The sequence below is a fragment of the Orycteropus afer genome, unplaced genomic scaffold, assembly GCF_000298275.1.
Source record: "Orycteropus afer afer isolate SDZICR_OR568_19922 unplaced genomic scaffold, OryAfe1.0 scaffold00258, whole genome shotgun sequence".
Taxonomy (NCBI): Eukaryota; Metazoa; Chordata; class Mammalia; order Tubulidentata; family Orycteropodidae; genus Orycteropus; species Orycteropus afer.
Window position 1 is genome coordinate 5020366 of NW_006921845.1, and position 25169 is coordinate 5045534.

The 25169-nt window shown below is 38.8% G+C and overlaps 1 protein-coding gene across 1 annotated transcript in view; it reads right to left on the bottom strand.

Annotated features, from left to right (window-relative positions):
- Positions 1-25169, bottom strand: part of SORL1 (sortilin related receptor 1) — a gene marked incomplete at its 5' end in the record, with an annotated part of 272129 nt that overhangs the window by 152583 nt on the left and 94377 nt on the right. The window contains 4 exons of the mRNA XM_007949949.2: positions 701-789; positions 17627-17700; positions 18442-18559; positions 21802-21994. Coding sequence (XP_007948140.2) covers positions 701-789; positions 17627-17700; positions 18442-18559; positions 21802-21994 — 474 coding nt within the window. The remainder of the gene's footprint in view (positions 1-700; positions 790-17626; positions 17701-18441; positions 18560-21801; positions 21995-25169) is intronic.

Genomic DNA, 25169 nt, shown 5'->3' on the forward strand with positions numbered 1-25169 from the left:
GAAAGGAAGAACAGATTAGTATTCCTATTTTATAGATACCAAAAATTTAAGGAATTTCCTGCAATCATAAATTGTGCGAATGTTGGGGGCAAGATATGAAATCTAGTCCTGTAGAGAGAAAACCTAATTATGGTACACAGTTTGATGTTAAAAGAAAAAGCTTACTAACTACCATTACTGAATGTTTTGATCAAACATTCTATAGAAAAATCCTGATCAAAAGAGGAGAAATGCAGAACAGAGTTTCAAATTCTCTTGGAAGTCAGACTTTCTGTAGTCAGGATGGCTGGCTGAACCCTTAAAACTACTGCCCAGAGATAATGCTAAACTTTAAGCCAAAAATATTCTCCTGAAGTCTTCTTAAAGCCAAACAATAGTTTAACTAGTAAAAAAAAACAAAGAAAAGGTCTGCCTTGAGTATCACACTCTTTTAAGCACTATCTATATGGGATCAAATTGACAACAGCAACTCAAAAGATTAGATAGGAATTTTAGGGGGCAGTGAGTTTATGTTTTGGGGGTAGGACAACTCAGAAAAGGAGGGTGAGATTGGGTGAACAACACAAAGAATATAATCAATGTCACTAAATGATACACAGAGGAATTATTGAATTAGTGTATATTCTGTTGTCTATATTCTCAACAACAACAAAACAAATTTTAAAAAAAGGAAAGAAAAAGCTTAATCAGAGACACTTACTTCAGTTCATTCGTTTCCATCCCCTGGGCAATAGCCATGATGATGCCACCATGATCTCCCCAGGTATAGTAGTGAGGTCCAGGGAGTGCCTAGAGAGAAAAAGTCAATGGTGATGCCCCTTGAATTCAATTTTTTCGTTTACAGAGCACGGTCACATTCCTTACCTCATATGTTTCATACAACCTTATGGGTAGGCAGAGCAAATTTTCGCATAGCAATTTTTTTTCCAAATGAAAAAGTTCAAGTGTTAGACTGGAAACAGCAGAGGTAGGAATCAAACCCACATCTCTGACTCTCACTAACCAGGGATGAAAAATTAAGCAACTGGAGTTTTGCTTCTACTTTAGCAGTATAAGTTCACTACTATCCATTCCTGTAGATTACAAATAAAAACTCTGGACAAAGTACAAAAAACAACTACCTCAGGATGCTGAAAAATAAACAGAAGCAAGCAGCTTGTGGAAGAAACCTAAAACCTGGAGAAGCTACCCACCTAGTTGAGGGTTTCCTGGTACAGCTTTACCCTGAGAGAAGACCCCAGTCATGAAATACACTGATCTCAGTTGACACATAAAACTCCAATAGAAACTACTGCTACCAAAGGAGCTAGGAAAAGAACCCCTTGTAGACCAGATAGTGCAGACAGAATCCCAAAGCACTGGAGAAGTGAATCTGCTAAAAATATGTATGACCCCACATAATGTGTCTAACCCCTGAACTATATGCATGTGTGGAACAGACCCAAAGAGTAATACAGCAAAGGTTTAAAAACTAAACAAAGATTTGAACTACCATCTACAGAAGGAAAGATAGAACCTGTGGTCTGGACCTAAATATTCTTCAGAAGATTTTAACATAAAACAAAGTAAATACAAAACAGCATTCACATATGCAAGATACAATAAAAAATTCCTAAACATACAAAGAATCTGTAAAATGTATTCAGTTTCCAAAGTAAAAGACAATCAACAAGTGTTAATCACAAAATGATCCAAATGTTAAAATTATCAAACATTTAATATAAATATTATAAATATTATCCATGAGGTAAAAAAAAAATACTTAATATAAATAAAAAGAGAATTATCCACAGAATTCAGCAAAGATGGAAGCATAAAACCTCCATCATAAATACAACAAGGAAATAGTATTTGGCTTTGAGGAACTCTGAATCAGAGAGCAGGGAAAAGAGGTGGGGAACTGCTGACAGTCAACAATCAACAAATCAACAAAAAACCACTTACAGTAGGAAATCACTTCTCCCACCATCCCTGCCTCTCCCACCAGCCACATGGACCACTCACTGCTGTGAACAGGGATAGTGGCCCTAGAAAAAGAGCTTGATTTCCTAACCATCACAGCCCCTGCCCATACAAAGAGGCAGAACTCAAGCTTCTGCTCTAAAATTAGTAAGACAGACCTCCCAGGGGTCTGGTCTGTCTGGAGTGTGGTAGCATCTCCTTCATCCAGCTACTGTCACTCAAAATCCTACTATGAATTGCTACAGAAGACCCATGCAGTGGAACCCACTCTCATAATCAACACTCTACCTGCCTCCGTGCATGCCTATACCTCAGCCCTTTGAAACCAATAGGACACCCCCCACCTACCCCCCCAGCAAATCAGGTCAGTTCGGTCAGCAACTCCTTTGGTCAGTGCTAAAGAATGCTGACTGAGGCTGCTATGTGCTAGGAAACAGGAATCTTTAGTGAAAGCAACTACCACAGCTACTATACTACAAGGTGCACTCTGATAGGGACAAGGCAGACTTTCCTAGAGGTCCATTTGGAGTGTAACAACCTCTCCTCCCATATATTGTCACCTGCAAGGGTGTTGTGAATTGCTATGGAAGTGCCCTGAAGTAGAGTCTGCTCCCATAGTTAGCACTCTATCTGCCTCCCTGAGCATCCGTAGCTCTGGCACCTGAGAACAAGCCTACCTCCTTGGGGGTCAATTAGGGTTAATGTGCCCCTACTTCTGGTTGGCACTGAGAACTGCTGACTGAGGCTACTGTGTGGTAGGAAGCAGGAGTATTGGGTGGAGGATCCACTCGCAGCCAACCATCTACCGGGGACTCTGACAGCAGCAAGGCAGACTTCTATTGGGATCTGAGGAGAACATGACATCTTCTCCCCTAGCTGATAACTGCTAATTAACCTGTGAACCCTTATCTCAGGCCTCTGAAACTAACAGGACAGACCTCCCTGGGAATCAGTTTGGGTCTGTCTACTCCCCATTCCACTTGGAACTAAGAACTGCGGAGGCTGCTGTGTGCTAGCAGGCAGGCATTTTTTAGTGGAGGCTGCACTCACAGTCAGGAAAAGGCTTAGATAACAACCAGCAGATCTCCCTGGAGGTCTGTTGAGAGTATGACTATCCCTTCCCCACTGGGTAACTGTCAACTGCTACACTGATATGAACTCCTACAGAAAGTTCCCTACAATGAAGGTAGAATGTGAGTCACTTAAGTGTAGACTGCTACTCCACAGGGCCGTGACAGGGCCACTGGGGCTCTGAAACCAACAAGACAGATCTCTCAGAGGTCCATATGGGGAATGTCAGGCCCTCCTCCTCCTTAAAAGAAGGAGGATCTGCCTGTGCTTTCCTTGTGTATTTCCTCAATGACAGCTCGGCTATAAGCAGAGGGAAGAAGATTTGGGGAAAACTGGAGGGCAATTCCCAGTTCTAAAGGGGGCTTTCGTGGGTGTGGCTTTTCTGGCTGATTGTAGAAACAGAAAGGAAAGGAAGTAATACCCAGAGACAGAAGACTGTGCTGCCTGATGGACAAAATGATTAGTGTAATATCTCTCGCCTGAGTGTTGTTGCTTGATAGTGGAGAGACTGACAACAGCATGTTCTCTGGTGTGTTTGGAAGAGACTGAAAGTTGAAAACTAAGATCCAGAACTTTCAAATCCTAATTAAATCAGAAAGGGAGAAAAAGCTGTCACAGAGAGGGAGAGGAAATGGTAAACAAAGATCAAAACTCTGAGAACCTGGAGTTTTTTTGCACAAAGTAGTGTGAGCAAAAACATCAAATACTGCGGGAAATTAAGAAAGTTAACACTCTTAAAAATTCTAATGCCTCAACAAAAAAAATCACAATACACAAAGAGAACAGAGAAAGAATGGTCCATCCAAATAAGTATGAGAGTGAAAGGGAGTGAAACAGCATCTAGAAATGATCAAATAATGGAAAATAGAATAATATAATATAACACTAAACATTATTAAAGAACTAAGAGAAAACAGACAAAGAGCTGAAAGAAATAAGGCAAACAATGCAGGAACCAAATGAAGATCTAAAAGAAGAGATATGGCACTGAAAGAGACAACAAAATGAGAAACACAATAGAAGGACCTACCAAAGGAGAGCTCTGGTGGTGTAGTGCCTAAGGAATTTGACTGCTAACCAGAAGGCTAGCAGTTCAAACCCACCAGCCACTCCTTGAAGGAAGACTGGGCAACCTACTTCTGTAGAGATACCACCTCAAAAACCCAAAGAGGGGTCACTATGAGTCAGATTTGAGACAACGGCAGTGAGTGAGTTGAGTTACCAACAGAGTTAATCAGGCAGAAGAAAGGATCAGCAGATCAGAGGATAAGACAGCTAAAATTATAGATGCTCAAGAAGGCTGAGCACAGTTTCGTGGAATTACAGAAAAACAAGAAACCTAATATATGCATCATGGGAATTCCAGAAGGAAATAAGAAAAAGGGGCAGAAAGAATATTTGAAGAAATGATGACAGAAAATTTCCCCAATCTAATGAAGGATATGAATCTACAAATCAAAGATGCTCAAAGAACCTTGTTGTTGTTAGGTGCTACTGAGAGGGTTTTGACTCACAGCAACCCTATGTACAATAGAACAAAACACTGCCTAGTCCTATGCCGTCCACACACAATCACTACCATATTTAATACCACTGTCGTAACCACTATGTCAATCCATCTTATTGAGATTCTTCCTCTTTTTTTGCTGACACACTATTTTACCAAGCATGATGTAATTTTTTAGGGACTGGTCCCTTCTGACTACATGACCAAAGTATGAGAGACTAAGTCTGGCTATTCTTGCTTCTAAGGAGCATTCTAGCTGCACTTTCTCCAAGGCGGATTTGCTCGTTCTTCTAGTAGTACATGATATATTCAATATTCTTCATCAGCAACACAATTCAAATGTATCAATTCTTCTGTGGTCTTCCTTATTCATTGTCCAGCTCTCACATGCATATGGGACAACTGAAAATACCATGGGTCAGGTGCACCTTAGTCCTCAAAGTGACATCTCTCCTCTTCAACACTTTAAAGAAGTCTTTTGCAGCAGATTTGGCCAATGCAATACATCATCTGATTTCCTGACTGCTGCTTTTATAGGCATCGATTGTGGATCCAAGTAAAATTAAATTCTTAACAACTTCGATCTTCTCTCCATTTATTATGATGTTGCTTATTGGTCCAATTCTCAGGATTTTGGTTTTCTTTATGTTCAGGTGTAATCCATACTGAAAACTGTAGTCTTTGATCTTCCTCATTAAGAGCTTCAAGTCTTCTTCACTTTCAGCAAACAAGGCTGTGTCACCTGCATATTGCAGGTTGTTAATAAGTCTTCTTCCAATTCTGATGTTGCTTTCTTCTTCATGTAGTCCAGCTTCTAGGATTATTTTCTCAGCATACAGATTGAATAAGGATTGAATAAGGATGGTGAAAGGATACAACACAGATGCACACCCTTCTTGATTTTACACCACACAGTATTTCCTTGTTCTGTTTGAACAACTACCTCTTGGTCTATGTACAAGTTCTTCATAAGCATAATTAAGTGTTCTGGAATTCCCATTCTTTGCAATGTTATCCACAATTTGTTATGATTTATATAGTCAAATGTCTTTGCATAGTCAATAAAACACAGGAAACATCTTTCTGGTATTCTTTGCTTTCAACCAAGATCCACCTGACATCAGCAGTGATATTCCTCAGTCATGTCCTCTTCTAAATCCAGCTTCAATTTCTGGAAGCTGCTTATGGATATACTGCTACAACTGTTGTTGAATTATCTTCAGTAAAATTTTACTTCTGTATGATTATTAATGATAATGTTCAATAAGTTCCACATTCTGTTGGATCCCTTTTCTTTGGGATGGGCACAAATATGGATCTCTTCCAGTGAGTTGGCCAGGTAGCTGTCTTCCAAATATCTTAGAGCATAAACAAGTGAGCACCTCCAGCACAGCATCCATTTGCTGAAACATTTAAACAGATATTCCATCAATTTCAGGAACTTGTTTTTGCCAATTCCTTTAGCACAACTTGTATTTCTTCTTTTAGTACCGCTTGGTTCTTGATCATGTGCTATCTCCTGAAATGGTTGAATATTGGCCACTTCTTTTTGGTTATAGTGGCTCTGTGTATTCCCTCCCTCTTCTTTTGATGCTTCCTGCATCATTCCATATTTTGCCCAGAGAATCCTTCAATATTGTAATTTGAGGCTTCATTTTTTTCTTCAGTACTTTCAGCTTGAGAAATGCCAAGTGTGTTCTTCCCTTTTCATTATCTTTGTATACTTCATTATAAGACTTTATTTTGTCCTATCTATCTGCCCTTTGAAATCTTCTGTTCAGCTCTTTTACTTCATCATTTCTTCCATTTGCTTTATCTACTCTCCATTAAAGAGCAAGTTTGAGAGTCTCTCTTGACATCCATTTTGGTCTTTGTTCCTTTTCCTGTCTTTTTTAATGACCTTTTGCTTTCCTCATGTATGATGCCCTTGATGTCATCCCACAAATCATCTAATCTTTGGTCACTGGGTTCAATGCATCAAATCTACTCTTCAGATGGTCTCTAAATTCAAGTCAAATAGAACTCTGGTAGCTAAGGTTATGTGTCAACTTGGCTTGGCCTGGTTTTGAGTGGCTGGGCAGCGGGACATAGTTATTCCCCATGATGAGACTGGTAATCAACTCCACGATGGAATCGACGGTGAGCAGCTGAGTAGCTGCCTTAGGAACACAGTCTGCTTCCAGTATATAATAAAAGACTTGGAGAAAAGTCTCAAGCTTTTTGGCATATTTGGATCCTGCATTTGGCCAAGTCTTCATCTCAGTGGCCTGCCATGTTGTCCACCAATCTTGAGACCATTTCTGGATTTGAACTAGTGGCCTGCCATGTGCCATGTTGCTTGAAATTTTGGGGACTGTGCCATTTTACATGTCAACCTTGGGTTTGTCAGCCTCAGCACCCAGTAGCTGCCTGAGTTAAAGAGACGCCTCTAGCTTCAATGGGCAGGGAGCAAGAGGCAGAGCTGAAGCCCAAGGTCAAGGGACTTTTACCCAGCCCCTTGAGCTGGCACTTTGAATTCGCACTTCTAGCCTCCTCAACTGTAAGAAAATAAATTCCTGTTTGTTTAAGCCATCCACTTGTGGTATTTTCTATTAGAGCACTAGAGAACCAAAACAATAATCAAGATCATATTTTCGCTCTTGTGGACTTGTTTTAATTTTCTTCAGGTTCACATTGAACTTACATACAAGCAATAAAATGTCTGTTCCACAGTTGGACTAATGATATTGAGCGTCTCCATTATCTCCTTTTATATAGGTAGTTGATTTGATTCCTGTGTACTCCATCTGGTGAGGTCCATGTATACAGTCACCATTTATGTTGTTTACAAAAGATATCTGTAATGAGTAAGTCATTGGTCGTACAAAATTCTATTATGTGATCTCCAGCATCATTTCTATCACCATGCCCTTATTTTCCAATGATGACTCTTCTTTGTTTCCAACTTTTGCATTACAATCACCAGTAATTATAAATACATCCTGATTACATATTTGGTCAATTTCAGACTGCAGAAGTTGATAAAAATCTTCATTTTCTTTATCTTTGCCTTTAGTGATTGGTGCAAAATTTGAGTAATAGTAGTATTAACTTGTCTTTTTTGTAGGCATATGGATATTATCTTATCACTAACAGCATTATACTTCAGGAGAGATCCTGAAATGTTCTTTTTGACAATGAATGCAATGCCATTCCTCTTCAATTTGTCATTCCTGTTATTGTAGACCATATGACTATCCAATTCAAAATGACCAATACCAGTCCATTCCAGTTCATTAATATCTAGGATATCAAATTCTATATGCATTCCATTTCATTTTTCACAACTTCCAATTTTCCTAGTTCATACTCCATTTATTCCATGCTTTTTATTAATGGACTTTGAAGCTGTTTCTTCTTATTTTGAGTTGTGTCACATCAGCAAATGAAGGTCTTAAAAGCTTTACTCCACCCCATGTCATTAAGGTTGCCTCTGCTTTGAGGAGACAGCTCTTTCCCAGTCATATTCTGAGTGCCTTCCAACCTGAGGGCCTCATCTTCTAGCACTATATCAGCTAATGTTTCTCTGCTATTCATATAAGGTTTTACATATCCAATCTGTTTTTCAGAAGTGGACCTGACCATACCTTCTTCCTAGTCTGTCTTAGTCTGGAAGCGCTGCTATAAAACCTGTTTAACACAGGTGACTGTGTTAGTATTTGAAACACCAGTGGCATAGCTTCAGCATCACAGTAAGACTCAAGCCACCACAGAATGACAAATGACAGATGAGTGGTGGCAAAGAGCCCTAAATAGGATAAACCCAAAGAGATCTACACCAAAACACATCATAGTTAGGCTCTCAAAAAGTAAAGATAAAGAGAGAGTCCTGAAAGCAGTGAGAGAGAAGCAAACAGTCACATACAAACAATCCCCAAAAGATAAAACACTGATTTCTCCTTAGAAACATTGGTGACCAGAGGCATTGGAATGATATATTTAAAGTGCTAAAAGAAGAAAACTGTCAACCAAGAATACTATTCTCAGCAAAAGAATCCTTCAAGAATGAGGATGAAATTAAAGTATTTCCTGACAAACAGAATGTGACAGAGTTCACATACACCAGAATGGCCATACAAAAAATATTAATCAGAATTCTGTAGATGGAAAAAGACACTAGAAAGTAGTTCAAAACTATACATAAAAGAAAATTTTCTAATTAAGGGAAATTCATGGACAAGTATTAACTCTAATAATAAGGTACTCAATCCTGGTAATTCTAAATGCTTTGTCCTTCATGTTTTTAAATAATAAATACACAGAAAGTAAGAATAAAATGATTTTACAAGGCAGAAGAAATGTAAGAGTATAATTAGTGATAACAATGACAAATGGATAGGGTAAAGAAATAGCATAGATGTAGAATTATTTATATGTTACTGAAATTAAGTTGGTACTTACTTACCTGACAATGTTATAAATATGAGCTGTTAAAATGCAATATTCATGGTAACCACTAAGAAAAAACTATTAAAAACATACACAAAAGGAAAGGAGATGAAAACCAAAAAGGCTCACTACAATAAACCAACAAAATACAAAAGTAAGTAGTAGTAAAAGACAAAGAAGGATTAAGACACACACACAAATAACAAAATGGCAGAAGTAAATCACTTCTTATCAGTAATTACAATATATGTAAATGAACTAAATGTTCCAATCAAAAGGAGTGGCAGAATGGATTTTAAAAAAATAAAAAGATCTACTATATGCTATTTAAAAGAGACACATCTTAAAGTGAAGGACACAAATAGGTTGAAAGTAAAAGAATGGAAAAAATATTTCATGCAAATATGAACCAAAAGAGAGTTGAGGTGGCAATCTTAATTTCAGACAAAGTAGACTTTGAGACAAGATCTTTTATAAGCACTAAAGATGGACATTATATAGTCATAAAAGGGTCAAATTAACCAAGATTTAACAATCATAAATATATATGCATCCAATATCAAGAAACCTAAATATATAAAGCAAACACTGACAGAATTGAAGGACGAAATAAATATTACTCCAATAACTGTTGAAAACTGCAATATGCCATTTTCAATATTTCACAGAACATTTAGAAAGAAGATCAACAAGGAAACAGAGGACCTGAATGATATTATAAACCAACTAGACTTAGCAGACACATACACACATATAGAACATGCCACCCAAAAAAAGCACAATGTATATTCTACTCTAGTGTACATGGATCATTCTCCAGGATCGATCATGTTACATCACAAAGTAAATCCTGGTAAATTTTAAAAGATTGAAATCATACAAAATATGTTCTCTTATAACACAGAGCTGATGCAGAAATAAATAATAGAAAAAAATGAACTAGAAAATACACAAACATGGAAATTAAACAACACACTATTAAACCATCAATGATTCAGGGAAAAATCAAAAGAGAAATCATCAATTTTTAGAGTCAAATAAAAATAAAATCACAACATACCAAAACATATGGAGTGCAGGGAAGGCAGTACTATGAGGGAAACTTACAGCTAGCTATACATCCATACATGAAAAAAGAAAAATGATCTCAAATTAACACCTAAGTCACAACTCCAGGAACTATAAAGAGAAGATCAAACTCACCCCAAACCTACCAAAAGAAAGGAAACAACAAACACCAGAGCAGAAGTAAATAAAATCAAAAACAGAAAAACATCAGGGAGAATCAATATATTCAGAAACTGGTTCTTTGAAAAGATCAGTAACATTGACAAACCTTTAGCTAGACTAACAAAGAGAAAATATGCAAATATTCAAAATAAGAAATGAAAGAGGGGGCATTAGAACTGACCCAATAAAAATAAAAGAGGATTATGACAAAATATTACAACCAACTGTATATCAATAAAATGGATAATGCAGATGAACTGGACAAATTATTAGAAGCACACAACTGACCCAAAATGATTCAAGAGGACAGACAATCTCAACAGACCCATAACTGAAGAGTGATTAAAAAAACCTATCCCAAAAAAAAGTTCTGGAGCAAGTGGCTCTGCTGGGGAGTTCTTCCAAACATTTAGAGAGGAACTGATGCCAGTACTATTTAAACTCAATCAAAATACAAAAAGAAGGAATAGTCTCTAATTCATTCTATGATGGCAAACATATCCCTGATATCAAAACCAAAGACCCCAAAAGGAAAGAAAACTAGGGGCCAATTATCTCTTATGAATACAGAATGTAAGAATCCCCAACAGCCTAAAAGTTCATCAATAGATATAATGGATAAACAAAATGTGGCACATACACACAATGGAGTATTATTCATCTGGTAGGAGAAATGAAGTCTTTATTCATGCTATAATGTGGAGGTGAAGACATGCTGAATGAAAGAAGTTAATCAACAAAAGTATAAATACTATATGATTTCACTTATATAAAAAGACAAGAGGACAGAGAACAAAGTTTATTAATGTTACTGGGGTGAGAGGGAATGGGGAGGGCAATTAATAGTGATGGGAATATCACATTCACTAAGAGTAAGGTTGCACAGCTGAGTATTGTACTTGTTTTCAATAAGTTGTATACTTTTCAATAACTTAAAAAAAGCTGAACTGCCAAAAGTTGTGTGATAGATATATTTACAACAATGACCAAAAAAATAAAAAATAAAAGAGTGTTTCTGGGACAGCTTACATTCAACCAAAAACCTCATGGAATTTTGGTCTCTTGGTTTACAAGTTTAGGGTCATAGTTGCATGGGATATTCCAATTAATTGGCCTAATAATGTGTTTGGTGCTTCTATCTCCTAGTCCATTGCGTAGAGCATGGGGTCTTAAAACCTTGCAAGTGGCCATCCAAGGCACAACCATTGGTCTCTATTCATCTGGAAGAAAAGAATAAACAGAGTTGGGAACATAAGGAAAATAGGGAATGTGTGGCTAATTGTCTCCATGAACAACTGCTTCCTTTGTCATGAGACCAGAACTGGATGGTGCCTGACTACCATTACAGAACATTTTGATCAAAGATTTCATAGAAGAATCCTGATCAAAAGAGGCAAAGTGTAGAACAGAATTTCAAATTCTCATGGACTCCAGACTTCCTGGAGCCATGAAGGTTGGATGAACACCAAAAGACTGCCTGGAGATATCTTTAAACCTAAACTAAAAATATTTCCTGAAATCTTCTTAAAACTAAACAATAGTTTAGCTTAATTGGTAAAAAAAAAATATCTGCCTTGAGCATCATGCTCCTTTGAGAACTATCTATACAGGATAACACTGACAATACCAACTCAAAGGATTAGATAGAAACCTTTGAGGGCAGTAAATTTATGTTAATTGGGGAGGTACAACTCAGAAAAGGAGGGTGAGAATTTTGCACAGCTCAAGGAATATAATCAATGTCACCAAATGGTACATGTGGAAACTGAATTGCTGTATGTTTAACTTTATTTTCTCAAGAACTAAAAAACTTTAAAAATATACAGCTAGGTAGAAAGTTAAATGAATGGCAAAAGATATAATATGCAAAAAGCAAGCCTAAGAAAGCTGGAATAACTATTTTAAAATCAGATAAAATAGATTTCAAGACAAAGATTATTACATTGGATAAAGATTAAAATGTCATAATAATAAAAGACAAAATTCATCAGAAAGAAATAATTATAAATGTGCATGAGCTTAGTAAGAGACTAAAAATGCATAAAGCAAAAATGTACAGAATTTGAAGGAGAAATAGACAATTCTACAATTAGAGTAGGATATCTTTCTACTCCTCTCTTAGCATATTAGAAAACTAGACAAAAAAAAAAAGAAGAATATACAAGATCTAAACAACACTATCAACCACCTTCATATAAATAACCTCTAGAGAACACTACATTTATCAACTACAGAACACACATTTCTTTCTAGGGTACATGACACAGTCACCAAGATAGACCATATGCTAGATCACAAAACAAGTTTCAACATACATAAAACTCAAACCAAACTCACTAGCATCAAGTTGATGCTGACTCATAGCAACTCCCTTTGGGTTTCTGAGGCAATAAATCTTTACGGAAGTATACAGCCCCAGTCTTCCTTCCATGGAGTGGCTGGTGGGTTTGAACCACCAACCTTCTGGTTAGGAATCAAATGCCTTAGGCACTGTGCCACCAGACCACCCTCAAAATACATACAGAGATTGAAATGATTCAACAGATATTCTCTGCCTACAAGGGAATTAAATTAGAAATCAGTAAGAAGAAGATATTTATGAAAGCTCCAAATACTTGATAATTCAATAACATTTTTCTAAATGACTTATCGGTGACACTCAAAAATCAAAAGGGATATTGTGGAGTGATGAAACTGTCTTGGAATTAGATAGAGGCGATGACTAGCACAGTCTTGTGAATATACTAGAATCCAATGAAGTGTACAGTTTAAAATGGTAACTTTTTAGTTTTGCAAATTATACCTTAATTTTCAAAAAAGTAACATTAAAAATTATTCTTATCTGAATAACAAAAATATAACATACCTAAATCTGTGGCTTTAAAAGTGTAAATCAGAAATGCTTATATTAGAAAAATAGCTAAAATCAATGACATAAGATTCTATCTTAAGCTACAGAAAGAAGGGTAAAGTAAATCCAAAATAATCTGAAAGGGAAAAAACATAACGAGGACTAAAAATCAATGAAATAGAAAATAGTAGAGAAGATTAGCAAAGCAAAAAGCAGGTTCCTTAGAAAGATCAACAATATTGACAAGCTACTAACTAATCAAGAAAAAAAGAAAAACAACACATATCAACAATATCAGGAATAAAAATGTAACATCTACAGATGCTACAGAGTTTAAAAAGATAATATGAAAATACCACAAATAAGTTTTCACCAACATATTTAACAACCTAAATGAAAGTACAATTTCTTTTTAAATATCCGACTCATTTACACAAGAAGTGGAAAATCTGACTAGTTTTATAGCAGCCAGAGAAATTGAATCTGTTACCAAAAAAATTCCAAGAAGAAAACAGTAAGTCCAAAGTTTTTCACTGGTGAAAATATAATACCAACTATTGCACAAATTTGGTTAGGAAATAAACGAGGAAGGATCCCTGCTCAGCTTGTTTTATGATACCAGCCTACCCTTAATACCAAAACTTGACAAGGAAATTATAAAAAAAAAAAAAAAAAACCTGTCTCTGATGAATAATGCAAAAATCCTTAAAGTATTAGCAAATCAAACTCTACTATAAATAAAAATATAATATATCATGACCAAGTAGTTTATCCTGTAATGCAAGTTTGGTTTAATATTCAAAAAACAATGAATGGCTGTGGAAAACAGTTTGGAAGTTCCTCAAAAAGTTAAATATAGAAATATCATGATTCAGCAATTAGCAATCACCACTCCTAAATACATACCCAAAATAATTGAAAGCAGGAACAAAGATATTTGTACATTAATGTTCATTGTAGCACTATTCACAATACTCAAAATGTGGAAAGAACTAAATTCTGTCAATAGGTAACTGGATAAATAAAAATGTGGTATATATATACAATGGAATATTATACAGCCATAAAGAGAAATGAAGTCGTGATGTGTGCTGTAATATGGAGGAACCCTGAAAACATTATGCTAAGTGAAATAAGTCAGTTATTAAAGAATAAATGCTATATGGTCTCTCTTATATGAAATATCTAAAATAGGCAAGGGTATAGACACCAAAGCTCATTGGTTACTACGAGGAGAGAGGGAGAGAGGAGGAAAGAGGACTCAATGCTTAGGGGACACTGAGCTTCTGTTGAAGGTCAGTAGAAATTCTGGGAATGGATAAGGGTGATTGTTGGATAACATGATGACTATAATTAATGTCACTAAACTAAGCATGTGAAGATTACTGAAAGGGTAAATGTTTTTACATACACACATATATCACAATAAAAAAAAACAGTTAATATAACATACCATGTGTTCTAGTTACCTAGAGCCACTCTGACAAGAATATACCACAAATGGGGTGGCCTTGGCACACAGGAGTTTATTCTCTCACAATCTGGAGGCTTTAAGTCCAAGTTCAAAGTGCCAGGCTCTAGGGGCTGTGTGAAAGCCCCTCGACCTTGGGCTTCAGCTCTGCCTCTTGCTCCCAGCCCACTGAAGCTAGAGGCATCTCTTCACTCAGGCAGCTACTAGCTGCTGAGGCTAACAAGCCCAAGTTCAACCAAAAAAATGGCACAGTCCCAATGTTACCAAACCACACGACAAGCCATTAATTCAAGTCCATTGTAAGTCCTAAGGTCAGCAGAGCGTGGTAGGCTGCTGAATAATGATGTGGCTACATGCAGGGTCCAAGCATGCCATATACTAGAGACCATTCCCAAAACCGCTATTTATATAAGGGAAGCAAACCACATCCCAAAGGCAGCTACTTAGCTGCTCACAGTAGATTCCACCATGGAGTTGATTACCAGTCTCATCATGGGGAATTCTACATTCAGCTGCCCAGCCACTCAACAAGACCTAGCCAAGTTGACACAGAAATCTAACCACCACACCACCACACCATATTAACAGAATAAAAAGAAAGTCTACATCATTTTCATAGATGTAGAAATACCATTTGGCAAAAATCAACACCTAATTGTGATTAAAAACTCTCAACAAACTCAAAATAACATGGAACTTCTCCACACTGACAAAGTGCTTCCAAAAATAAGGTCCCTTGTGCAGTGGCTGTTTCTTGGCAGGCAGTGAGTGTGCATGGAGGGAGGCACTGACAGCTGCCCGGTATCCCCCTATGATCCCCCTTCACTGGAGGAAGAACAAGACGCTATTTCGATCCAGAAGGAAATCGCTTGCAGATGTCCAAATCCCAGATTACACCAACATCAGAAGGTACAAACCACAAGCCTATCTGCAGAGGAGCGAACACCCAATTTCAAAAGGAACATCCGACTCCAAGGAAGAGAAAGCAGCTGCTTAGTCTCCCAGAGAAGCAGGATAAGGATAGGAAAATTCAAACTGTTCACACTTTTTGACTACTCTGGCCTTCAGCAACCTCCTTCATCTGAATGCATACTTGTGTTCTCTACCATAATGCATAGCCCTTAATTCTCTCTCTCTCTCTCTCTCTCTCTCTCACTCTCTCTCTCTCTCTCTCACTCTCACCCTCTCTCTCTCAACTCTCACTCTCACCCTCTCTCTCACTCTCTCACTCACTTACTTACTCTCACTCACACACACTCTCACTCATTCTCTCACTCACTCTCTCACACTCTCCCTCTCTCCTTCTCACTTCCTCTCACTCTCTCATACTCTCTCTATCTTCCCCTCCCCCTCTCACTCACTGCCCCTCTCTCACTCCCTCTCCCTTACTCCCTTCTCCCTTTCACTCCCTCTCTCTCTCCCTCTCTCACTCCCTCTCCCTCTCTCACTCCCTCTCCTTCTCACTCCCTCTCTCACTCCCTCTTTCACTCCCTCTCCCTCTCACTCCCGCTCCCTCTCATTCCCTCTCTCACTTCCTCTCCCTTTCACTCCCTCTCTCTCTCACTCTCTTCTCCCTCTCACTCCCTCTCTCACTTCCTCTCCCTTTCACTCCCTCTCTCTCTCACTCTCTTCTCCCTCTCACTCCCTCTCTCACTTCCTCTCCCTCTCACTCCCTCTCCCTCTCCCTTTCTCTCACTCACACTCTCGTTTTCAATCTCTCTGTTTCTCTCTCCGTTTCTCTCTGACTCACTCTGTCTCAGTCTCTGTGTGTCTCGCTGTGTCTCTCTCTGTGTCTCTGTCTCTCTCTGTGTCTGTCTCTCTGTCTCTCTCTCTCTCTCACACACACACACACACAGTATCTAACTCTGGAGGGATGGATGGTAAGATCTACCACAGAGGAGATAAGGTATGTGACAGGTCTCTGTAAACTGCAAAGAGTAAATGAATGCCAGGCATAATCACTGCTTTACATGCCACACATTTAAACATGAACGTGTCCATACTCTTGTCCCATGATGATGAGGGTGTCATCTCCTAGTTCTCTTGAGAACTCCATATCACTCCTAATATAGTTCTCAGCCTGCCAGGGGTGCTCAAAAAATTCTTATTGTGTGATCTGTTGAATTTGACCCCAGGTACTCCCTGCACATGCAGAAGTATACCACTGAAGGTAAACCCACTGCCATCCAGGCAACCCTGACTCAGAGTCCCTATGGGACAGAGAAGAACTGCTCTATAGAGTTTCTAAGGCTGTAACCTTTACGGTTTCCTTTACGGAAACACACTGCCTCATCTTTGTCGCACAGAGTGGCTGGTGGGTTCAAATCGCTGACCTTTTGCTTAACAGCCGAATGCTTTAATCACTGGGCCCTCCATAATGAGACCAGTTGTACTTCCTTTAGAATATTAATAAGTCACAGGAGACCAGTAAAAAACGTTTTCTACAAGTTTGGGAATTCTCTAATGTCTGAGGCCACATTAGTGTTTCAGAACTAGAGAACCAGTTCTAGCTTCAGAATTGGTATAATCAGTGCCTAAGAAGCCAAACAGTTATACAACCTTAAGGGCAAAAACAGAGTCATCTTCTATAACACAGAGTAAGATGAATAAAGCTATATACCACAGCACAGTGATGAAAGGCAGGACTTCAACTTCATTAATATTTAAAAAAAAAAAGTTTCAGGCTCTGACAGCACTGCAAATACACTGTCATTTGCTACTATATTCAGCAAATGTTAACGAGCAACCACTCCATGACAGGCACGGTTAAGTACTGAAGGTAAAACACGTGAGCAAAACAGACATTGTCTTTGCTCTCATGAAGCTTGTAACTTTGGATTATTTAATAAAAATCACATTTAAAAAGATAAAAAGTCTGTTTGTGATTTAAAGTGACATTTTGCCAGCATCATGAGTCCACATTACAAAGTATGAATACAAATTGGTGCAGCTGACTCTCATATGCGGCTCCAGGTACCTCTCTTTCCTTTACAGTCATACTTTGCACCACTGGCCTCTTTACTATGGTCCACGTATGTCCTGGAAATGAGGAGACACGTCCATGCTCTCATACAAACAAGAACCAAGGCAGGGGGTGAGCACTAACCTCTCGCCACCTGGCTCCAGCACTACTAGAGATGTACACATTCGTCTTGCTTGCCAAGTTCTTTCCCACAGAACCTAAAATCCAAGAGGAATGATTGTTTTTAATGTCAAGAATGTGTCAGATAATCCTCTTGCCCAACTAGAAATTCAGAGTACTATGTAACAACTATGGAGGCAGCAGTGGTTCAGTGGTAGGATTCTCACCTCCCATGGCGGCATAGTGCCTAAGGCACTTGACTGCTAACCAGAAGGCTGGCAGTTCAAACCCACCAGCCACTCCTTGGAAGGAAGGTTGGGCAATCTACTTCCGTAGAGATACCACCTTGAGAACCCAAGGAGGGGTCGCTATGAGTCAGATCTGACTCCACAGCAGTGAGTTTGGTTTTTGTTTTAGTTTTTTTTCCATGCAGGAGGCTCAGGTTTGATTCCCAGCCAGTGCAGCTCACACTCAGCCCCCACTGTCTGTCAGTGGAGGCTTGCATGTGACTGCAATGCTGAACTGTACTTCAAGACTAAGACCGGCTACGAAGGAAAGCCTGGCAATCTACTTCCAAATGATAACCGTAGGGATCAAAATAGTTTGATGGGCAACCAACCATGGGGATGGTAAAGGACTGGGCAGCATGTTGTTCCATGTGCAAAGGGTTGCTGTGAGTCGGGAGCCAACTCAATAGCAGCTAACCACCACCACATGTAACAACTAATAAAGTCTCACAGCTACAAACAGGTTACTCAGGAGATGTCAGTAGTGACTCTGCTGGCTGCACACAACCAGACGATTTCACCCTAAAGTGAGATTACGTAAAGCAAACTCACCAGTGGCAATGATGAGACCGGGAGCTGACTCCTTGGACAGGATGGGCATTCTCCGGAGTTGGAAGTTGAGCAGCTGACTAAGGCGCTGGGCCAGGTGGAGGGAACAGCCCTGGGAAAGCTACAGAACAAACATCCCGGACACGGTCAGCACATGATTCAGAGCAGAGGTTTCCCTCTATACACTGAGGCTTATGTGAGGATATGGCTGCTAGACACAAAGGAAGGAAACCTGGTCCAGGGGGAACCAGACTCAAAGCCCGACTGTCTCCACACTCCGTCAGATGGACATGATAATGTGAACCCACATAATTGTCTTCCAGTGAAGAGAAAAATAATAATAATTATAAATCCTTCTCCAACTCTCAAAGAATAACAATTAGAAATCAGTGACAACTGATGTAAAATAGGAAAATATCACTCTCTCTTTATCACCCAAAAATCCTCTCAAGTGACTCAGAACTAAAGGGAAATGAAAAGAGTTCTTGGTATGTATTTTCTAAGTCAGTGCAGATGGAGTTCAAATATGTTTTAAACAATTCTGTCAGAAGGTAAAACTAGAATCAAAAGGCATAGTGTCTCTTTGATAAACTCCCAGATAACAGCCTATGACATGCAAATACCAAAATACCACCATTTTGAAAGAGTCACATTAACTTTTTTAAAAAGTAGTCTGCGTGGTAAACATAATTAATGTCACTGTACTGTACATATAAAGGTTATTAAAAGGGCAAAGGTTTTGTTACCTACACATTTATCACAATATAATAATTAAATAACTAAATAAGTAGGCAAGTAGTGTGCATATGTATAGAGGTATGGGAGTTCAATGCAAGGTTTCAAGTTACTCAAATTGGGCACCCTCACTTATGTTCAGATTTTCAGTAGTTCTGCAAACAGTGAGGACATGGCCTTTTGCTTTGTGGCCATGTATAATTCCATTAACCAGAAAGTAACTGTCAATTGTTATTTGGCTGTGTCCAGCAGTCTAGATGGGGGAACTCTGAGTGTATTATGATACAGGTGATAACTATGACAGGGCTTCCTAGATACACTTATTTCTGTCACAAAAGTATCTCTCTAATAAATACCCATCTTCTAGCTTCACAGTTGGCAAATGAAAATTGGAGTAAATTGGGTTGGGTCTCAATGAAATATTTATTCATTAATTCTCCTTTTCAGGCTAAGGTTTCTTTGCCTGCAAGGAAGTATGTGCATTTAAGCTTTTCTGTCTCCTCACACAATCATTTTTAAACATGTCTAGTCCCTGGGTAGTGCAAACAGTTAAGCAGTCAACTGCTAACCAAAAGGTTGGCCATTTGAGTCCATCCAGAGGTGCCTGGGAAGGAAGGCCTGGCAATCTACTTCCAAAAGGCCACAGCCATGAAAATGCAACGAAGCATGCATAGTTCTACTATGAAATACACAGGTTGGTTATCTTAAGTCAGAACTGACTCAATAGCAATTTCTTTTTTCAATCACTCCTTTTATCACCTAAAATCCAAAGTACAAACGAGAAACTGATTAACTGTCTTATAATTCATAAATAAACTGACCTGCCAAGGTAACAAAAATCTGTATTTTAACAACATCATTAATTATATTTAACCCTCACATTATGCTCAATAGCACCCTACCCTCTCCACACCAGGATCATAAGAGCTCCCGTGGCACAGAAGACTCTACTGAACAAAGTAGAAGCATGTAGGTATTTGTCTGTATCTACTGTTATGCATCACTTAATGTCCACGATATATTACATTACATGAAGTAGGATGTTAAGTGATTTGGACGTTATGTCAACACTCTATCATATACAGGCAGTCTTCAGATTATGAAGTCTGTCTTTAAGTCAAATTTGTACATAAGTCAGAACAGTTAGGTATGGTTCACATCTAACATCATTTAGTCAAATGTCTGTCTTAATATATAGTACATAATGTACTGTTCTAGCATAAAAAACACTAAACATTTCCAAATACACTAAAACATCTTTACATGATAATACAGTAAAATAAGAACAATGAAGTCTTGATGCACATCACAAAGCAGTGTTCATTTGCTATTAAAAACCACTGTATATACCTCAAATTTTTAACAGGTTTTATGGGGGTTGGGACCATAGATGAATACAGTCAGATGTTGCTCGAACAGACATTATGTGGCGCATGACTATATTTATGTTCTATCTCTTTCCAAAAATAGGTTTGATGTGATAAATCAAAACCTGTTGCCAAATAGGAAAGAAAAATCAAGAACACTGTATTCTAGAGCAAAGGTTTCCAAAAGAATTTCCCCAAGAGCTATTGATATGGCATATAGGAGAGTCAACATATTTTATCATGAATAAACAAAATTAAAACCTCAAAAGACCAGGTAATTATCTAAATAAAATGTGACAGTTTCTCTGAAAATGTGAATGGCTTGTTCTGTCTACCTACTTTACAAGCCCTAGATGGCTTAGATGAAACAGAAGGAGAGATGTGGAATGTTATATAAAGACAGGAACCACAATCCACAGATTCTTCTCCCAAAGAACATGATTAACAGGGCAACAAAATACATGTTAGTATTTTTATCTTTTCAGATGGGACCACAGGTGGGGAAAATTTTAGAACTCTGAATTATATTCAAAGAGAAATTTTAAAAAGAAGTTCCATAGAAATAACTTATGGCTAACTTTCTTGGGTCACAATACAACTGACATTTCAGGAATTGTTTATGGCACCCTCAGGCCAAAAGAAATACCAACATTTGCTTTCTGTATAGTTAAGACCAAACAATACATGTCCTAATAACTTAGCAACATTTTGAAAAACTAATATACATAAATTGAAAGAGAAATTATAATTTTCATTTCATTCTTAAATAACCACAATCACTTACAAATGGGCTGGGTACGCTTGTTGGGCGCTGCACAATTTCTCAAACCTTGGAACCATATTAAATACTGCTACCCTCATTTCCTGTTCCACCTTGATTTCCTCACTTGCTTTTCCACATCAACTGCTGAAAACCCAGTTTCACAAAGATGTGTTGTCATGAGAAGGAATATAGCGTGATGTAAGATTAAAACCACGAACTATCTCAAGCCAGTAACTCACATAGTGTCCAACACATATGACTATCACAGTGTTTCCCTCAAAATTTTAAAATAGCCCATGGTGCCCTTGTGAGTTTGCTATAGCACCCTTGCCTTGGTCCACACTTTGGGAACCACATGAATAGAACTACAGTCAAAAGTTTATTCCATGTGATATTAATGGAATGCATTTTCCAGTAAATACTAGATATAGTGAACTATTGCAGATGGTATCTGCTTTCCTTGTATTAAAAGCCCAAACAAGATTAAAGCATCTGTACCTCACAGTTGATTTTCTCTCCATATCCTGTGAAGGCTGGAGCCTGAAGAAATTCCCAGGTTCCTCCTTTGTCAAAGGTGATGACTGATCTCATATTCTCCTCATTCAAAGAGCCATTAATCAGAGTAGCAATGTACACACCTTGTAATCCTTCCACTCGGTGGAAGTCAGCAAATGGTTCATTTGCAAAATACCTACAATAAGAGAAAGTAGATAGCTATGAACTTGAATTGATACTTGCTTGGTATTTTTCAAAAGTGACTGTTTTATAACTTTGAGGGCCAAGATGCTTACCTGATTAATAACTCCTAGGAAAGGGGTTAGAATAATGCACGTAATACAGAAAAGTTGATCTGACAGCCACATCCATTTCTTTGTTATCAAAATCGACCCAAATCCTTCAGGTAGCCATGACAATCAGGAATTATTGAGCCAGGCTTGCAAAACACTAGTATCAGTGCTGAGGCTGACAATTTAATCCAATCCACAGGAATAAAGCTAAGGGTTAAACAAGTACTTACACCCTGATTATCTAGTATTCTGCTCAGACAGAAGCCCACAGGGTTTCTGTCAGGAAGCCCAGCAGAATTCATTGATTCCTTCCCACAGAAGCAGTGCCTACAGCCAGGGCAGCTCTAGAAGGCTCGAGATTCTCCTTGTTAACAGTCAAGGAGAGAAGAAAGCCCTCCCAGACTTGACCTGCTATGCTAGGACACTGTCATCTATGGAAAATAGTTTTATAGTGAAATAGTACATACACCACAAATAGAATGTGAGAAATGGTTACCATAGTTCACATACGGCTTTTAAACCTGAAAGTGTGCCCTTTACTTAAGGGATTTTGAGCCCACGGGCTAAGCAATAAAGCAAAGAACTGAGAATATTTCCATCTTTCACTAATACAAATCTCTTTAGCTAGGCAACTGCTCTGCCACCTCCGTTAGCAAGATGCAGACGACAGTCTCTGAGGCGGGGAAAGAAAAATAAGCAGGATGCCTACTTCCGACTCAAAGACTGAGCAAAATCCCAACTAAAATACCAGAGTTGAGACCACATTTTCTGGCATGTGGTTTCCTTAGGACTAATCTAGTGCTTCTCACTTACTTCTTTAGGCATCTGCTCAAGGTCTGTACCTCTCCTAATCTGTTTACCTCAATTCTTCTGCTTTTGATTCTATCAACAGGAAACCTGCCATTCTCAGATAGGCTTACTAATTCTTTTATGCATTTGGGAAGTCTGAGTTGCTTGCATTCAAATAAGCCCAGATCAGATTCCTGACATTCTACCTGGTCCTTCCAAGCAAAAGCCTGTTCTCTGCACCTCAATCCTCTGCCTTGAGTTCGCAGATCATTGTTTCACTCCCTCCTTGACCTTACCTTCAACAATTCACCTCACCCTCAGTACCCTCTGAAAGTCCATTTTCTTCCATTTATCTTCCACTGGCCCTCACCACCTCTCTTCAACCCTCCTTCCCAGAGTTCCCTGGGCCTAGACTTGCTGTGCCATTCATCAGGTTCCCCTCAGCCACACTGAGTGCAGACTCCAAGCCTCGCAGCCATTCCCAGGCAATGAAGCCAGTCCTCCTCCCTGCAAATCTGGCTTCTCATCAGCACATATGTTCCTCCAGGGCATCTAACATCTGAACCCTGATTTCCACAGGACTTCTCCTTGGCACATTACCACCACTACCAGGCTCCTCCCATATTAAAACTTCTTTCTCCAGTTCTCCAAGTAAATTAGAACTAGTTCCTTGGCACCATGCTTTCCTATTTAGTTCAAAGAATAGCTCATTTCTACCACAGAGGTTTATTTTCAACCAGCCTACCCACATAATCTGCTAATTCACCCTTATTCTGTTTCATCTAGCTGAGATGAAAATGCAGATGACAAAAGGTCATTCAACTGTGCAAATGTGAACATCTCTAATTCTGAGATCAAATCTGAAGAAAAAATAAGAAAGTTGAGCAGGGATGTTGCTCTACAACTTTTCATGTGAATGTATTTTCCATTCCCTCACTGGACTATACCCTCAGGCATGGTAAGGAGGAACATCTGTAACGATACGGAGGGCTCTATCTGTGAGGTGGCCCAATGCCTGCATAGCCTGAGATTATTGCCTCCTTGAGAACCTTTGTCTCTCTCTCTCTCTCTCTCTCTCTTTCCATCTAGCACCTGCTCTGCTCTATCATGAGATATCCAACTTGAGTATCTGACAAATGAAAAGACAAGGAAACATTTTGGCAAGCTGTGACTTACCCCCCTATCAGCAGAGACCCTCTAAGGCAAGAAAAAAATAAATAAGAGTCAGTAAAAATCTGGAGGGTTAATCATTCATGATTTTAATTATAAAACAAACCTATGGAATGAAAGATAATGTCACCTCTGAAAAAGAAGAAAAAGGAAGTGGAAAAGCACTATCAGAGACCAGTTAGAAAGTTCTCCACTCAGATATCTAATAAGCATCTCCAACCTAGTAATACACCAGTTGCTGTCAAGTCAACTCCAACTCATGGAAACTATGTGCTCCACAGGGTTTTCAACGGCTAATTTATGTAAGTAGATGGCCAGGCCTTTCTTCCAAGGTGCCTCTGGGTAGACCTGAACCTCCAATTCCTCGGTTAGCTGCAAGCCCATTAACAATTTGTACCACCCAAGGCCTCCCAAACCTAGTAAGCTCAAAACCAAACTCTTGATCATCTTCCCTACACCTGCTCCTTGCCCAGCCCTCCCTGCCTCAGTGGCAATCATTCTACCAACTGCTCAAGTTAAGCAGCAATGGGTGGGTTCCCTGACTCCTGCTTCTCTCATACCCCTTTCATTGCTGTTCAATCCATCAGCATATCCTGTTGGCTCTACGTTTAAAATATATTCAGAATCTGACCATCTCTACTGCTACTGCCTGGGCCCAGCCAACAGCAATCCTCTCTGGCCTAGACTGCTGAATGCTTTCACAAGAGTGGACTTCCTATTTCCACCCTTATCCCCCTACAAAAAAGAAAAAAACAAAACAAAAAACTCTCTGCCATCAAGTTGATTCTGATTCACAGCGACCCCCTTTAGGTTTCTATCACAGTAAATCTTTATGGAGTAGATTACCCAGTCTTCCTTCCATGGAGCAGTTGGTGGGTTTGAACCACCAACCTCTTGATTAGCAGTCAAATGCTTTAGGCACTATGCTCATTTATCCCCCTACAGTAGTCTAATTTCCACACACCATCAAGGACAACTTCTTTAAAAGTCACACATGTTGGACATTCCTCAACATAATAAAAGGCATTTATGCAAAACCAACAGCCAATATTACCCTCAATGGAGAGAGACTGAAACCATTCCTCTTGAGAACAGGAACTAGACAAGGATGCCCGCTAT